Genomic DNA, 14,124 nt, shown 5'->3' with positions numbered 1-14,124 from the left:
TTCACCAGTAGATTAGAGCCCTAGACCAAAAGACTGCTGCCGCTCCAGCAAAGCAACGAAAGGCCGGCGGCGGCCGGACGACTAGGAAACAAAGAAAGCGCACACCGGACCGTGCCATGCCATTCCATGCCGTGCCGCGCCGTGCGATGCAGCCTGCACCTCTGTCTGCGGCAACAAGACAACACGGCGGATGGATCCCCAGGAGTAGCGCCTTTTTATTACTCCTGCCTCGTCCTCACTGCTCAGTCCTCACCGCTGCTGCTGGCTACAGTGCTCCCCACCACTACGGTGGCCGTGGCTCACCCGAAAAACCCATCGGGCTCACCCAGTCGCGCCGATCCCCAGTCAAAACCTGAGCCGTATCACTGTGTGTGAGCTCACCGCCCGCGCGCCAACCGCTAACGGAAAAAACCGACTTCGCCAGCCCGCCCGGCCACCGAGCGAGCTTACCGCGTCACGCACCGTGCATGGACAGGATCCCGCGAGCTCGGAATAGCAGTAGTGGTCGAAGTCTCGCATCGCACGGTGGAGGTGTCCCGCGCGCCCGCCACGCGCTGTCAGGCTCCGATCCCCGCTGCACACTCTGGCCCTGGCCTCTGCCGCTTGCCTCCATGCCTTGGCGTCTAACATTTACTATTTAGCCGAGGTGCGGGTGGGCAGGGGCGGAGTTTGTTCAGGACGCAAAGCACGAAGGCATCGCCAGGCATCGAGCAAGTTTGTTCAGGACGCAAAGCACGAAGGCATCGCCAGCCATTCAGGACGCAAGCACCAACAGACGCAAAGCACCAAATAGCCGCAAAGTAAGTATATTTTATTAGATGTGACTTCCAATTTTTTTAGTTGTAATTTGCAATGATGATCCATGCAAATTTTTGATTCAGTTCACTCAAGAAATTATTTGGCGTTGTTGTTCTTTGTAAAATTCATGCAGTTATGAAGAGAGACGGGGACATTGCATCTCTTTATCGGAAGCATGAAGCAAAAAGGAAGGCAGCGGCGGCGGCAGCGGCTGCTACTTCTAATCATTCTCCTAATTCGATTGTACCTGTGGTGGAACAGCAGACTCGTGAGAGAGTAGTTGAGGAAACTGAAAATAATGTGGTACCGCCACCGCCACGACCACAGCCGCCTTCAGCTCAACCGGTTTATGATATCAATCGTCTTCCACATGATCCAGGTGAAAGACGTCCCATTCGTAGTTATCCAGTTAAGGATCAAGATGCAATTCGAAGAGCATATATTACTAAAGGTCCATTTAAACCCTTTGCACATGATTTTCCGAAAACATGGATTTCAGGACAAAATCGCCAATTCAATTTTTGTTGGATGTACAATCATGAATGGCTTGAGTATAGTATTAAGAAGGATGCTGCATTTTGCTTTATATGCTACTTGTTTAAGAAGGGCAGTGGGTCGGAGGCATTTACTGTTGATGGCTGGAATAATTGGAATATAGGAGAGCCTGCACTTCTCAAACATTTGGGTTCCAAGGCACATATTGCAGCTCAAGAGAGGTACATTGGCTTTATAAATCCCAAGGTAGCAATTGATTATAATATTCAGAAGTGGAGTGATGAGGATCTTCGACTTTATAAGAAACGATTGACATTTTCACTTAGGTGTATCAAGTTTCTTTTGCATCAAGGGTTGGCATTTCGTGGACATGATGAAAGTAAAGAATCTAGCAACAGAGGGAACTTCATTGAACTTTTGAAATTTCTTGCTGGAAATAGTGAAGAAGTCAACAAGTATGTTTTGGACAATGATCCAGGTAATTGTACCTTAACTAGCCCGGACATACAAAAGCAAATTATTCACTGTTGTGCCCTAGAAACTAGAAAGAAAATAATTGAAGAACTTGGTGATGAGCCCTTTGCAATTTTAGCCGATGAGTCTAGTGATATATCACATAAAGAACAACTAACTCTTTGCTTGCGTTATGTTGATAAATTGGGAAGGCCATGTGATCATTTTATTGGAGTTGTTCATGTAGATGATACTACCTCTCTATCACTGAAGAGTGCAATTGAAGCTTTACTTGTTAGTCATGGCTTGAGTTTGACTCAAATCCGTGGTCAAGGATATGATGGGGCTAGCAATATGAAAGGAGATATTAAAGGGCTGAAAACATTGATCATGCAAGATTCACCTTCTGCTTATTATATTCATTGTTTTGCTCATCAACTCCAATTGGTTCTTGTGGCTGTTGCTAAGGGAAATACAGATTGCAGCTCCTTTTTTGATCAAGTATCTATCTTATTGAATATTATTGGGGTTTCTTGTAAGCGTCATGACATGCTTAGAAAAGCTAGGCTTGAGAATATCAAGAAAGCACTTGACTGTGGTGAAATTGAATCTGGAACTGGATTACATCAAGAAATGGGTTTGTCTAGGCCTGGAGATACTCGATGGGGATCTCATTACAAAACTATATGCAGCATCCTTACTATGTATGAATCAATCCATGATGTACTGGTTGATCTTGGGGATGATCCTACATATAAGGATGATTGGACCAAAATACATTTTGTGACGGGAGCATTTGAGACCTTTGAGTTTGTTTTCTTTGTACATTTAATGTATATTATTCTTGGATACACGAATGAGTTATCTGAGTGTCTACAAAGAAGGGAGCAAGATATTCTCAATGCAATATCACTTGTTAATGTGGCAAAGAAAAGAATGCAACAATTGAGGTCTGATGGTTGGAATACTTTTCTTGAGAAGGTCACCTCATTTTGTGATAAACATGGTGTTGATGTTCCTGCTATGGATGATGTTTATGTTCCTTATGGAAAATCAACAAGAAAAGCTCGTGCTCGAAAGCAAACCAATGATGATCACTTCAGAAGAGAAGTATATATTGGTGTCATTGATCAAATAAGTCAAGAACTTGATAATCGATTTGATGAGATCAATATGGAGTTGTTGTCTTGTATGGTGGCATTCAATCCTTCTAAATCGTTTGAGTCTTTTGATGCGCAGAAGCTACGCAGACTAGCTGAGTTCTACCCAAAGAACTTCTCAAAAAATAATTTGCGCAGACTTGAATTGCAGCTAGATAATTATATTGATGACATCAAGCAGGATGATAGATTCAAAGGTCTAGAAAATATTGTTGATCTCTCAGTTAAGCTTGTTCAAACGAAGAGACATAAAGTGTATGATATGGTTTATGAGCTTCTCAAATTGGTGCTGCTTCTACCTGTGGCAACAGCAAGTGTTGAAAGGGTATTTTCTGCATTGGTTTTAGTGAAAACAAAAACCCGAAACAAGATGGGAGATAGTCTTCTGGATGATTGTCTCGTCACTTTCATTGAGCGAGATATTTTCTTTGAAGTTGATGAAGATGACATAATTGAGACATTTATGTCCCTTCGAACGCGTCGAATAAACTCATCAGCAAGATAACATTGTAAGTCTCTAGTGCTCTATATGAATATATTTGAATTATCAGTTTGGCTTTTGAAACTATTTATATTGTATTTAGTGGATATGATTTCTAATTAATCCATGATTTTAAACTTTATTACAACCTTATTACCGAATTGGAAAGTGGATTTTCTGAATTGCGTATGAAATTTTTTGAGAAGCATACCCTGACCCAAAATTCTAGATTCGCCACTGCGGGTGGGTAGCAGCAGCGTCCTCCTCCCGCGTGCTCTCCACTCCTATTTGGCCCACAGCCGCAACACTGCTCCGAAGTCCGAAGGCATTGCCTGGTTTCTTGGCCCGCCGGGGTCGGTCCGCGAGTTGGCATGGCCGCCGCGGGGACACAGCAGCTGGGTCGGCTTCTCGGCGGTCTCTGGTTCCTGGCCGCGTTGCTGCGGCCGGGCGGCGCGGCGGCGGCATTGGCCACGGTCGATGCGCGGCGCGCCGTCGCGGCGACCGGGGAGGACTTCGTGTGCGCGACATTGGACTGGTGGCCGCCGGACAAGTGCGACTACGGCACCTGCGCCTGGGGCCGCGCCGGCCTGCTCAACCTGGTGAGTGACAATTGACGACACGGCCGCGTAATTAAGACCCTGACACGCCTCGCGAGCTCAGCCAGTTGACGCGCAGTTTCTGTCTGTCCTCTCCTCTCGCGCAGGATCTCTCCAACAAGGTCCTGCTCAATGCCGTCAGAGGTAGGCGACCGACGACCGGCCGTGGCCGCCCCGCTGTATCGAGGGGTTCTCCCAATCCCATCCCAGTAGCTCTTTGTTGCCAATGCGGTGGTGAATTTTGTTTCAGCCTTCTCGCCGCCGCTGGTGCTCCGCCTGGGAGGGTCGCTGCAGGACAAGGTGGTGTACGGCACGGCCGACCTCGGCGGGCGGCCGTGCGCGCCGTTCGCCAAGAACGTGTCGGAGATGCATGGCTTCACGCAGGGCTGCCTGCCCCTGCGCAGGTGGGACGAGCTCAACGCCTTCTTCCAGAAATCTGGGTGAGTTTTCAGCGAATCCAGCCACTGAATTTTCAGTTCTACGCTCCTCTCTGGGCTATGAGAAATTCATCGGCCGGTGGGTGTTGCAGTGCCAAGATTGTGTTCGGGCTCAACGCGCTAAATGGCCGCGTTCCGTTGCCGGATGGATCCGTGGGAGGGCCATGGGATTACACCAATGCGGCGTCACTGATTCGGTACACAGCAAACAAGGGCTACCGAATTCATGGATGGGAGCTTGGTATGTTGTTTTATTGTGCATTTTATCATGCTAGTTGTTTCGAAATGCCCCTACTGTCTGGTCTGAAAGTGAGAATTTTTAATGATGTATACCTTGTTTCTGAAAGTCTCTTTTCATATGTCTATCTACTTTCACAGAAGGGCTAGAGTTTTTCTGAAAGTCTCTTTTCATGTGTCTGGTCTCAAAGTGAGAATTTTTAATGCATGACTTGTTTCTGAAAGGCTCTATTCAGTATGTCTATCTATTTTCAGAGAAGGGCTAGAGTTTCTGTTCAAACATCTTTTCAGTGTTCTCTAGTTTTCTGAAATTATTGATGTTAACATGTGACATGTCCAATCTTTAGGACAGTAGCATGTGTGCTTAGGCTGCCTAATACCAATTTCTGAATTATCCACAGCTTTTATACCTAATAATAAATAACATTTTGGGCCCCCCCCCCCCCCCCCCCCCCCCATTTTGAAAATAATTCTCCAAAAAAAAATTAGAGTCACTAGCTACAATTTCAATAAAAAATGCAGGAAATGAACTCAGTGGTACTGGAGTCGGAACACGGGTTGGCGTGGACCAATATGCTGCGGATGTGATCGCCCTAAAAAAATTAGTCGACGACATATACCGAAGCAATCCATCAAGACCATTGGTGCTTGCTCCTGGAGGCTTCTTTGACCGAGCCTGGTTTAGCCAACTTGTTGTCAAAACCAAGCCAAATCTACTGAATGTGATCACCCACCACATTTACAATTTAGGACCAGGTATACTCACAGCTATTTACTCGCGGATAATTTGGTTGATGCATACAGAGACTGAAAAATGATGTGCTGAACTGAACATCGCAGGAAATGACACGCATCTGATTGACAAGATTCTCAATCCATCAACCCTCGACGGAATGATAGGCACATTCAGCGATCTTCAGGGGATGCTGAAATCCGCAGGAACATCGACCGTCGCATGGGTTGGGGAAGCTGGAGGCGCTTACAACAGCGGACGGCACCTTGTCACTGATGCATTTGTGTTCAGCTTCTGGTAAGCTAACAAGTTCTCCGGTGTCCAATTCTGTTTAGCTGTTCTTGGATATGTTTTTGAGCTCGTTTTGGTGATTTTTTTTTCAAGGTTTTTAGATCAGCTTGGGATGTCAGCAAAGTATGACACAAAGAGCTACTGCAGACAGAGTTTGATTGGTGGCAACTACGGCCTGCTAAATACCACAACGTTCCAACCAAACCCTGACTATTACAGGTAAAAATACATAATGTTCTTAATGGCTAAAGTAGTATAGTAGATATAAACACTTGACGAAAAACTTAGCCTTGTACCGACGAAAAGAACTTGTGCTGGAGTACAAGAAGATTGGATGCATCGAACAAGATATAATCCTTTGTCCTAAATGCATAGAACTACCCCCAATTGCTAAAAAGGTTGATCTTGCAAAACAAAAAAGAAAAACAAAGTTGCCGATTTTTCACTTCAATGACAGAATTCCTCCCAACTTTCTGTGCAGTGCTTTACTGTGGCATCGCCTCATGGGAACCAAAGTTCTAGCAACAACATTCAGCGGCACGAACAAGATCCGCGCATATGCACACTGCGCAAGAGATTCAGTAAGCAATTCAGTACCTATTTCATCAGCAATTTCTCATCGGCAGCCAAAAAAAACCTTCATCTCCTAAAGAATTCACGCTCAATCTTTACCCTGTGTACATCCTCGTCGTCCAGCCAGGAATCACTCTACTGCTGATCAACCTCAGCGGCAACACGACGACCCAAGTCTCAGTGACAACCCAAGGGGCCGTCGCGGCGCACAAGCATGGTGCAAGGAAGCACGTCAGCGGCAGAAAGTTCCGGCACATCCACGCCCCCAGCTTCACCGGCGTCGACGACGCGGCGACCGGCGCCGTGAGAGACGAGTACCATCTCACCCCCAGGGACGGCAACCTGAGGAGCCAGGTCATGCTGCTGAACGGCAAGGCGTTGGCCACCGACGCGGCAGGGAACATTCCGACACTGGAGGCTGTCAATGTGGATGCCGCACAGCCCATCGCTGTGGCGCCGTACTCCATCGTGTTCGCTCGCATTTCACATTTCAATGCCCCGGCATGTAGTTAGGGCAGTAGTTAGATGGGTAGTAGATTCATAATGGGTTTGGCGTGATTTGTGATGATGGACAGCTAAGCTTTCCATCTGGTAAGATGAAGTGAAGTGAGGTACAAGGCATCTGTCGAAAGAAAGGGGATGCGATTCAAGGGTGAGTTTGTTTTCTTTTTATTCTTAGAATTGTAAAAGGTTGAAGAAACTGATGATCAACGACGGGAAGGGGAAAAGCTCGTTCCCATTGTCTTTTCAGATCATAGTTGGAAACACTAGTGAAATAAGAGCAATTGGCGAAATTTGTTGAGTTCAAGGAAAGTATCAACTTTTCAAAAACAAAAATGGAAAGCATCTAAAAAGAACTTTGCTTGGAACCAAAGAAATTCCAGAATATTATGATGCACAGAGAAAAAGGAGAATTTGACTTGACTTCAAAGTTCAGGGCCTGAGAAAATGAATAAAACACAGGAATAGGAAATGAGTTGGAATAGAGGATTGAAAAACATATAAATTTTATAGGAATTGGTGTTTTGAACACGGGAATGCAAGACATGTTTCTCCATTCTATTGAACAACACTTACTCATCCTTCCATTCTATTGAACAAGGATTTCTCATCCCTCCATTCACATGTAGGAAAATTTTCCAAGAGTTTGGAGTAGATGTTATTTCCTCCATTTCATGAAAAGCAAGTCTTTCCATAAGAAAGGAAATCTTCATTCCTCCATTACAAACACTATGTAGTGCAAGCATAACATAGGAATTAGACACCTTTGAAATTCCTCCAATCCAAAGGGCCTTAGGTTCCTTTATGAACTTGTCGGCAGCAGCCATGACAGTACAAACAGCATTCCTATTCCGCTAGAACGCATAGCATAACATTGAATGATTGGAATGGACATCAACAGAGCAATACGGAGTTACCACCAGTACAATGCAACAATCATGTATCATTGTTCAAAGATTTCAACATCATCGCCATCATCAAGGGACTGGGAAAATTTGCCAGACACAGGACATTTGTTCTCTTCTACGTGGAGCTATGGGGAGTAAGAGTAAGGCTAACAGTAACGCCTCCAGGAGGCCCAAAGAGAATACGAACAGCAGCAGCAATCCTGAAACAATGAGACCAAAAAAACAGCAGTGCAGCTAGGCAGCTTGCGCACAATACACAAGAACTGGCGATTTGGCAGGAGTTATTCGAGATGTCCACGGTCGGTTGATCGTATACTTCTGCTGTGCTTGGTGTGGCCCTTACAGGTACTTGAACAGAATGCCACCTTGGGTGGCGAAGAAGGGGGCAAACACAAGGGACTCCACGGCCATGAGCTTGATGAGGATGTTGAGGGACGGGCCCGAGGTGTCCTTCAGGGGGTCACCAATGGTGTCACCGATCACAGCAGCCTTGTGGCAGTCAGATCCCTTGGGGCCAAGGGTCCTCGCATGCTCGCTGGCACCAGCCTGAAACAAGCAGAGGGTGAAGTTGAGGAGAAAGTTAGCACTGACCATAGATGAACAGACATGGCGTTCAATGAGACTATTTCAGGACATTCACCTCAATGTACTTCTTGGCATTGTCCCATGCACCACCGGTGTTGGAAGCAGAGATGGCAATCTGTCGAAAGCAGAAATCCATAAACCCTAGAACAAGCAAACACATTGAAGTGCACAAAGAGTAGAAGAAGGCAAAGCGCACACCTGCACTCCAGAAACCAGGGCACCAGCAAGAACGCCAGAAAGAGTCTCAACACCGAAGAGGGTTCCAACAATGAGGGGAGTGAGCATGACCAGAGCACCCGGAGGAATCATCTCCTTGATGGAAGCATCAGTGGAGATCTTCACACATGTTGCATAATCAGGCTTGGCAGTTCCCTCCATCAACCCAGGAATGGTGTTGAACTGCCTGCGGACCTCCTCCACCATCTTCAGGGCGGCACTTCCAACACTCTTCATGGTCATGGCAGAGAACCAGTAGGGAAGCATGGCTCCAACAATCAAACCAATGAAAACCTTGGGGGAGAGGACATCGACAACAGTCACTCCAGCTCTGCTGACGAAGGCGCCAAAAAGCGCCAGGGACACAAGAGCAGCTGAACCAATGGCAAATCCCTGCAAATAGATACAGATGAATTAAGTCACAAGAGGAGTACAATTGTTCTTTTGTTGCAGATTATCTACTACTACTACATAGGGATACAGATGAATCAAGTTACCAGATGAGTACAATGGTTCTTTTATTGCATATTATCTTCTACTACTACTACATTCTCATATGTTAAAACATTATGGAATACATAACCTACCAACAGTGCCAATAATGACAGTGGCAAATGAACAAGTTGAGACAAATGAATAAAAAGCATTTTTACCTTTCCAATAGCGGCAGTTGTGTTGCCAGCAGCATCAAGAGCATCAGTTCTCTCACGGATTCTGTGGCTCATTCCAGCCATCTCAGCAATACCACCAGCATTGTCACTGATGGGACCATAAGCATCAATAGCAAGACCAGTTGCGATTGTGCTCAGCATACCAAGAGCGGCAACTGCGATGCCGTACATTGCAGCAATGGAGAAACTGACATAGATGCTAACAGCGATAGCGAAAATCGGGATGATAACTGACTTGTATCCAAGAGCGAGACCAAAAATGACATTAGTGGCAGCACCAGTTCTGCACGAATCCGCGACATCTTGCACAGGACTGCCACAGAATAAATATGTTAGGATTAAAACACCATCACAAAGAAATGATGACAAGAAAAACATAATAGAGACTGGTAGGATTCAAACCTGTATGCATTGCTAGTGTAGTATTCTGTGACAAAACCAATAATCAGACCAGCCCACAGACCAATTGCAACACAGAAGAACAAGCCCCTGCAAAGATATGGCAGTTGTCAAGACAATACATTCCATTCTACAAATAAATGGCAAAGGTTAACAAAAAAAAAAGCATACCAGTTGGAGACATCCTTCTGGGTACCGAAGTTGTAGATGGTGAACTTAGCTGGAAGGGCCAACCAGCTGATTACAGCAATACCAACAGTCATCAGGGCGGTGGAGATGATGAGCTGCTTCTTAAGTGCAGGCTCAATTTCTTTCACAGCCTTGACCTCAAAGAAATCAGTAGCAAACAGGGTGGTGATCAAGCAGACGATGATACCAACAGAGCTAACAAGGAGTGGGTAGCACATCCCAGTGAAATCATGGTCGATTCCGAAAGATGAAATAGACGCAACAACAAGGGCAGCACAGGAAGATTCGGCATATGAACCAAAGAGATCAGATCCCATTCCAGCAATGTCACCAACATTGTCACCAACATTATCAGCAATCACCTGAAAAATAAGATTTAAAAGTTCAGGGAAGGAAATGCCATGTATTAATGATTGTATAGCTCCTAGAATTGTCCTAAAATGAACACTATATGTCAAGAAAACTTACAGCTGGGTTCCTAGGATCATCCTCAGGAATGTTCCTCTCGACCTTTCCAACAAGATCGGCGCCAACATCAGCAGCCTTTGTGTAGATGCCTCCACCAACTCTCCCGAAGAGAGCCATGGATGACCCACCAAGGCCATAGCCAGTGATGGACTCAAAAAGACCCTCCCAGTCATCACCGTAATACAACTTAAATACATTAATGGTGATGTACAGAACCAGAAGCCCACTTGATGCAAGCAGGAAACCCATAACAGCGCCAGAGCGGAAAGCAGTGATAAAAGCCTTGCCAACACCCTTCCTAGCTTCCAGGGTAGTTCTAGCATTCGCATATGTGGCAATCTTCATGCCAAGGAAACCAGATACCAGAGAGGTGATGGCTCCAAGCAAGAAGGACACAGTGCTAAAGAGTGCAGTGAACAGTGCAGGCTTGCAGTACTTGTCCTTGCTATAGGTGCAGGGCTGGCTCTTCGTGCTGAATCCCTCAACCGAACCAAGGAAGAGGAAGATCACAACAGCGAAGATAGACATGAAGATACCAACATATTGGTACTCAGTGAAAAGAAAGGATGTTGCTCCTGTACATAAAAGAAAAGACATTTTAGATATCAATGATATAGTTAGGGTCACTAGGATATAAATATAACACCACAATCAAGCAAAATCAGAAAGAGCACTAAAGTTATTGGTCCAATTTTTGTCTTTCCAGTACCAGCAAATAAATAACGAGTGCCTAATACAGACCGACACATCCAACATCCATTTGTCAACTACACAGGGAAGTAACAAACTCATGGCCCCCCAACCAGATAACTACAAAAGTGCTTATTTTCCTGTGTCCCCATCTCAATCATAGAAAATAGCACATCCGGTCAAAGATTGGTGACACGCTTAAAACAAAACCCCACATATGGGGCATGTATCTGATGAGCACTAGGCCATCCATGCTGATCTAAATGGGAAGCTCAGAGGTCAGTGAACAAACGACACGTGAGTGACAGATGGCAGAGAATCCCCATCCCTTACCCAGGAACTTCCAGGTCCAGATATACCTAGCACTAGAGACATTGGATCCCATGTATTGATTAATGGTAGCGTATGTCAGCCAAATGGTGCTCTGCCTAACTTGCTACGTGTGTACCTATACAGTTTGACAGATCCATCCCGCACCTTCCACCATTACCAGGCGCCAGGCCAGATCAGACCATGTCAACATCTTTACTGCAGCACCGACACAGGGGCAAGAACGCTGCTAGGCATTAAAAGAACACTTCTACAAGCCTAGATCCACCAGCCACTACAAGCATCCAAAGCCAAAGCCCAGATTCACACGTCCAAGGGGTGAGAAAAAGGAATTATTTGCCAGCCCCACTTGGGACCCGTGAACCGAATACTAGCAAAACAACAGTAAACACATCACATGAGAGCCCCCGCTTGAAAAAATCCACATTTGGGACAGGTGCCAGTAGTGACCAAAATTATCATAAAAAAGTACATAGTTTGGACTCTGGAGGGGGGAAGGGGTAGTACGGCAATTGGCAGCCCCCACAGAGGTACCAACACCCCCCCCCCCCCCCCCCCCCACCCCGCATAGATATTTGTCTTCCACTCCGCAAAAAACATGCAATCTGAAACTCGTTTCGGTCCAAAGAATATCATCATTTTGTCATGTCTAGCCTGTCCCCGAAGAGGGTAAAAATAGAATGGCATTTGAGCTCACCCAGGCACCCATCCTAATATTAGCAACTTCACCGCCAGCCAGATCAGCGTGAAATCCACTAAATAAACGAACGGATAACAAAAGTCCAGGCCTTTTACCCCCCGCAAAGATCACACTTTTCGAGGAACGTGTGTATATCTATCCTATAATAAACGACAAGTACTAAAACCGTAATCCTCGGTTGGCAAACGCGCTAGAGCAGCGCGAAATGCGCGGATCTAAGCGGACCCAGCGAACGGCAGCCCCCAGATCTGAGGAATCCCCCCCGGGCTCACCTTCGGAGATAGCTTTCTGGATCTCGGCGCACTTGACGACGACGTTGTGGTCGTTGAGCCCCTCCTCCTCCTCGATGAGGTAGTCGCCGTAGCCGTTCTTGCCGCCGCCGGCGGACGCGGCGGCCGGGGAGAGCTTCACCCGCGACACGATCACCCACTGCACGACGGCGAAGGCGATGCCGATGACGGCGGCGACGGGGATGAACACCTCGGTGGCGAGCGCCGAGAGGATCGCCATGGCACTGCGGCGGAGGCCAAACCCTAACCCTACGCGGGGAACGAAAGAACGCACGGACGCGCGGCGGCGGCGGTGTGGGGGAAGGGGAGAGGCGACGGACGCGTCTCGCTCTGCACGCTCTCTCCCTGTGCTCGGGGCGCGTGTTCTTATAGAGCGGGGGGAAGGTGCGTGTGGAATGGATGGAGGTGGCCAGGAGAGAGAAGAAGAAGGGGGCGGGTCGTGAATGCGCTTAACTTGGAAGGGTTAGGTGTAAAAGTTGCAGGCCTGTATGTCAGTGACTCAGTGTGTGTGGGGTGTCCCGTGTTTTATAGCCTTTTGCTGTTGCTGGTGTGGTGGGCTGGAATTCTTTTGCGCTTTTCCTGGCCCGGGATGGCAGGTGGGCCCAGGAGATAAATATCTTTATCTTTTCTTTTGTTCTTCGTTATAGGCGGGAAAAGATCTGGATTAAGGGTAAGGGAGTGAGCTTGCGCTGACGTGTCATTTGCTTTCAACATTGGATAAGCTAATGATCTTGGATACTGCACATTGGCAATGTTTTTACTCCGTCTTCTTTGGCCATCACCGAGGAGACGAGGACTCGAGATAGGTGGCAAACTCATCTTCTTAGCGTGAGGGATAGGCTGGCTCCGTCTTGTTTTTTTTGGGTTGGGTCGAACCCTTTCACGTTTGATTAAAGGGTTGAGGTCATCCCTGATTTCCTATTTAGTTGAAGATACATGTGAGGTGGGTTGAGCTCCCTGACATACGGCTCCATAGTGTCAGTCTCTTTTCCTCCTCCCTTGGAGATACATGTGAGGTGGGTTGAGATCACCGTCGCTGCCCGGGATCGGCGGCTCTGAATGATTATAATATGGCTAGAGGGGTGAATAGCCTATTTAAAATTATACAAAATCACTAGAACAATTTGATTAGTATGATAAATAGCGAAATACAAACTTACTCTAGCTCTACAAGGGTTACAAGCCGCCTATCTAACAATTCTAGTTGCTATAATTACTAGGCACACAAGAGACTATGTTGCTACTCACTAAGAGCTCTTAAACTTGCTACACTAAAGAGCTCCACTAGATGAACTTAAACTAGAAAGCAAGCTCTCAATTCTAGCTACACTAAAGAGCTTGCTACAACTAGTTTCCAGAAATGTAAATAAGTGAGTAGGGTGATTATACCATCGCGTAGAGGAGTGAACTAATCATAAGATGAATACCAATTCAATCACCAAGAGAATACTAACGGGCAAGAGGCAACCAATTTTTTCCCGAGGTTCACATGCTTGTCGACACGCTAGTCCCTGTTGTGTTGACCAACACTTGGTGGTTCGGCAGCTAATAGGTATCACACACCTATCCCACCACAAGAGGCGCCGCAAGAACCTACCCACAAGTGAGGTAACTCAATGACACGAGCAATTTACTAGAGTTGTCTTTGGCGCTCCTCCAAGGAAGACACAAGACCCCTCACAAGCAACAGATCGAGGCCGGAGACAATCACCAACTCCGCTCAATGATTCTCCAATCACCGGGCCATCTAGGTGTCGGCAAACACCAAAAGTAACAAGCTCACAACCAGCCCAAAACACCCAACTAGTGTCACAAGACGATGCAACTCAATGCAATGCACTAGAAGCTCCAAGCTCACTCAAGATGAGGAAATCAAGTGAACAAGTGAGTGGAGTGTGTTGCTCAGCTTTCAAAGGGTGTGCA

General features: G+C 46.5%; 3 protein-coding genes across 3 annotated transcripts; 2 read left to right on the top strand and 1 right to left on the bottom strand.

The window, feature by feature from the left end:
• The first annotated feature begins 2,295 nt into the window (after positions 1 to 2,295).
• On the top strand, positions 2,296 to 3,411 carry LOC136525643 (uncharacterized). Its single transcript, XM_066518565.1, has one exon. The coding sequence runs from the start codon at positions 2,296 to 2,298 to the stop codon at positions 3,409 to 3,411; it is 1,116 nt and encodes a 371-aa protein (XP_066374662.1).
• A 222-nt stretch (positions 3,412 to 3,633) lies between these two features.
• On the top strand, positions 3,634 to 7,869 carry LOC136528839 (heparanase-like protein 3). Its single transcript, XM_066521834.1, has 9 exons — positions 3,634 to 3,986; positions 4,091 to 4,127; positions 4,234 to 4,423; positions 4,513 to 4,661; positions 5,180 to 5,413; positions 5,498 to 5,687; positions 5,775 to 5,900; positions 6,163 to 6,262; positions 6,378 to 7,869. The coding sequence occupies exons 1-9, from the start codon at positions 3,759 to 3,761 to the stop codon at positions 6,765 to 6,767; spliced, it is 1,644 nt and encodes a 547-aa protein (XP_066377931.1). The 5' UTR covers positions 3,634 to 3,758; the 3' UTR covers positions 6,768 to 7,869.
• LOC136528838 (pyrophosphate-energized vacuolar membrane proton pump) lies at positions 7,702 to 12,574 on the bottom strand. The gene is made up of 8 exons (XM_066521833.1): positions 12,184 to 12,574; positions 10,192 to 10,766; positions 9,706 to 10,085; positions 9,538 to 9,624; positions 9,118 to 9,448; positions 8,447 to 8,857; positions 8,304 to 8,363; positions 7,702 to 8,209 (listed from the first exon to the last, which is right to left on the bottom strand). Exons 1-8 carry the CDS (start codon positions 12,419 to 12,421, stop codon positions 8,003 to 8,005), a joined length of 2,289 nt encoding a protein of 762 aa, XP_066377930.1. The 5' UTR covers positions 12,422 to 12,574; the 3' UTR covers positions 7,702 to 8,002.
• Positions 12,575 to 14,124: the final 1,550 nt, after the last annotated feature.

Source organism: Miscanthus floridulus, chromosome 19 (genome assembly GCF_019320115.1).
Source record: "Miscanthus floridulus cultivar M001 chromosome 19, ASM1932011v1, whole genome shotgun sequence".
In the NCBI taxonomy this organism is placed as follows: Eukaryota; Viridiplantae; Streptophyta; class Magnoliopsida; order Poales; family Poaceae; genus Miscanthus; species Miscanthus floridulus.
The sequence above is the reverse complement of the archived record's forward strand: the minus strand, read 5'-3'. Positions and strand labels throughout refer to the sequence as shown.

Bases quoted from the DNA above. Each gene is read 5' to 3' on its own strand.
- LOC136525643 (XM_066518565.1), top strand. From the start codon at position 2,296: ATGCTTAGAAAAGCTAGGCTTGAGAATATCAAGAAAGCACTTGACTGT.
- LOC136528839 (XM_066521834.1), top strand. From the start codon at position 3,759: ATGGCCGCCGCGGGGACACAGCAGCTGGGTCGGCTTCTCGGCGGTCTC. The intron at 3,987-4,090 runs GTGAGTGACAAT...CCTCTCGCGCAG, and splicing joins GCGCCGGCCTGCTCAACCTG to GATCTCTCCAACAAGGTCCT. The intron at 4,128-4,233 runs GTAGGCGACCGA...ATTTTGTTTCAG, and splicing joins CCTGCTCAATGCCGTCAGAG to CCTTCTCGCCGCCGCTGGTG.
- LOC136528838 (XM_066521833.1), bottom strand. From the start codon at position 12,421: ATGGCGATCCTCTCGGCGCTCGCCACCGAGGTGTTCATCCCCGTCGCC. The intron at 9,625-9,705 runs GTATGCTTTTTT...ATATCTTTGCAG, and splicing joins CAGAAGGATGTCTCCAACTG to GGGCTTGTTCTTCTGTGTTG. The intron at 8,858-9,117 runs GTAAAAATGCTT...ATCTATTTGCAG, and splicing joins CAACTGCCGCTATTGGAAAG to GGATTTGCCATTGGTTCAGC.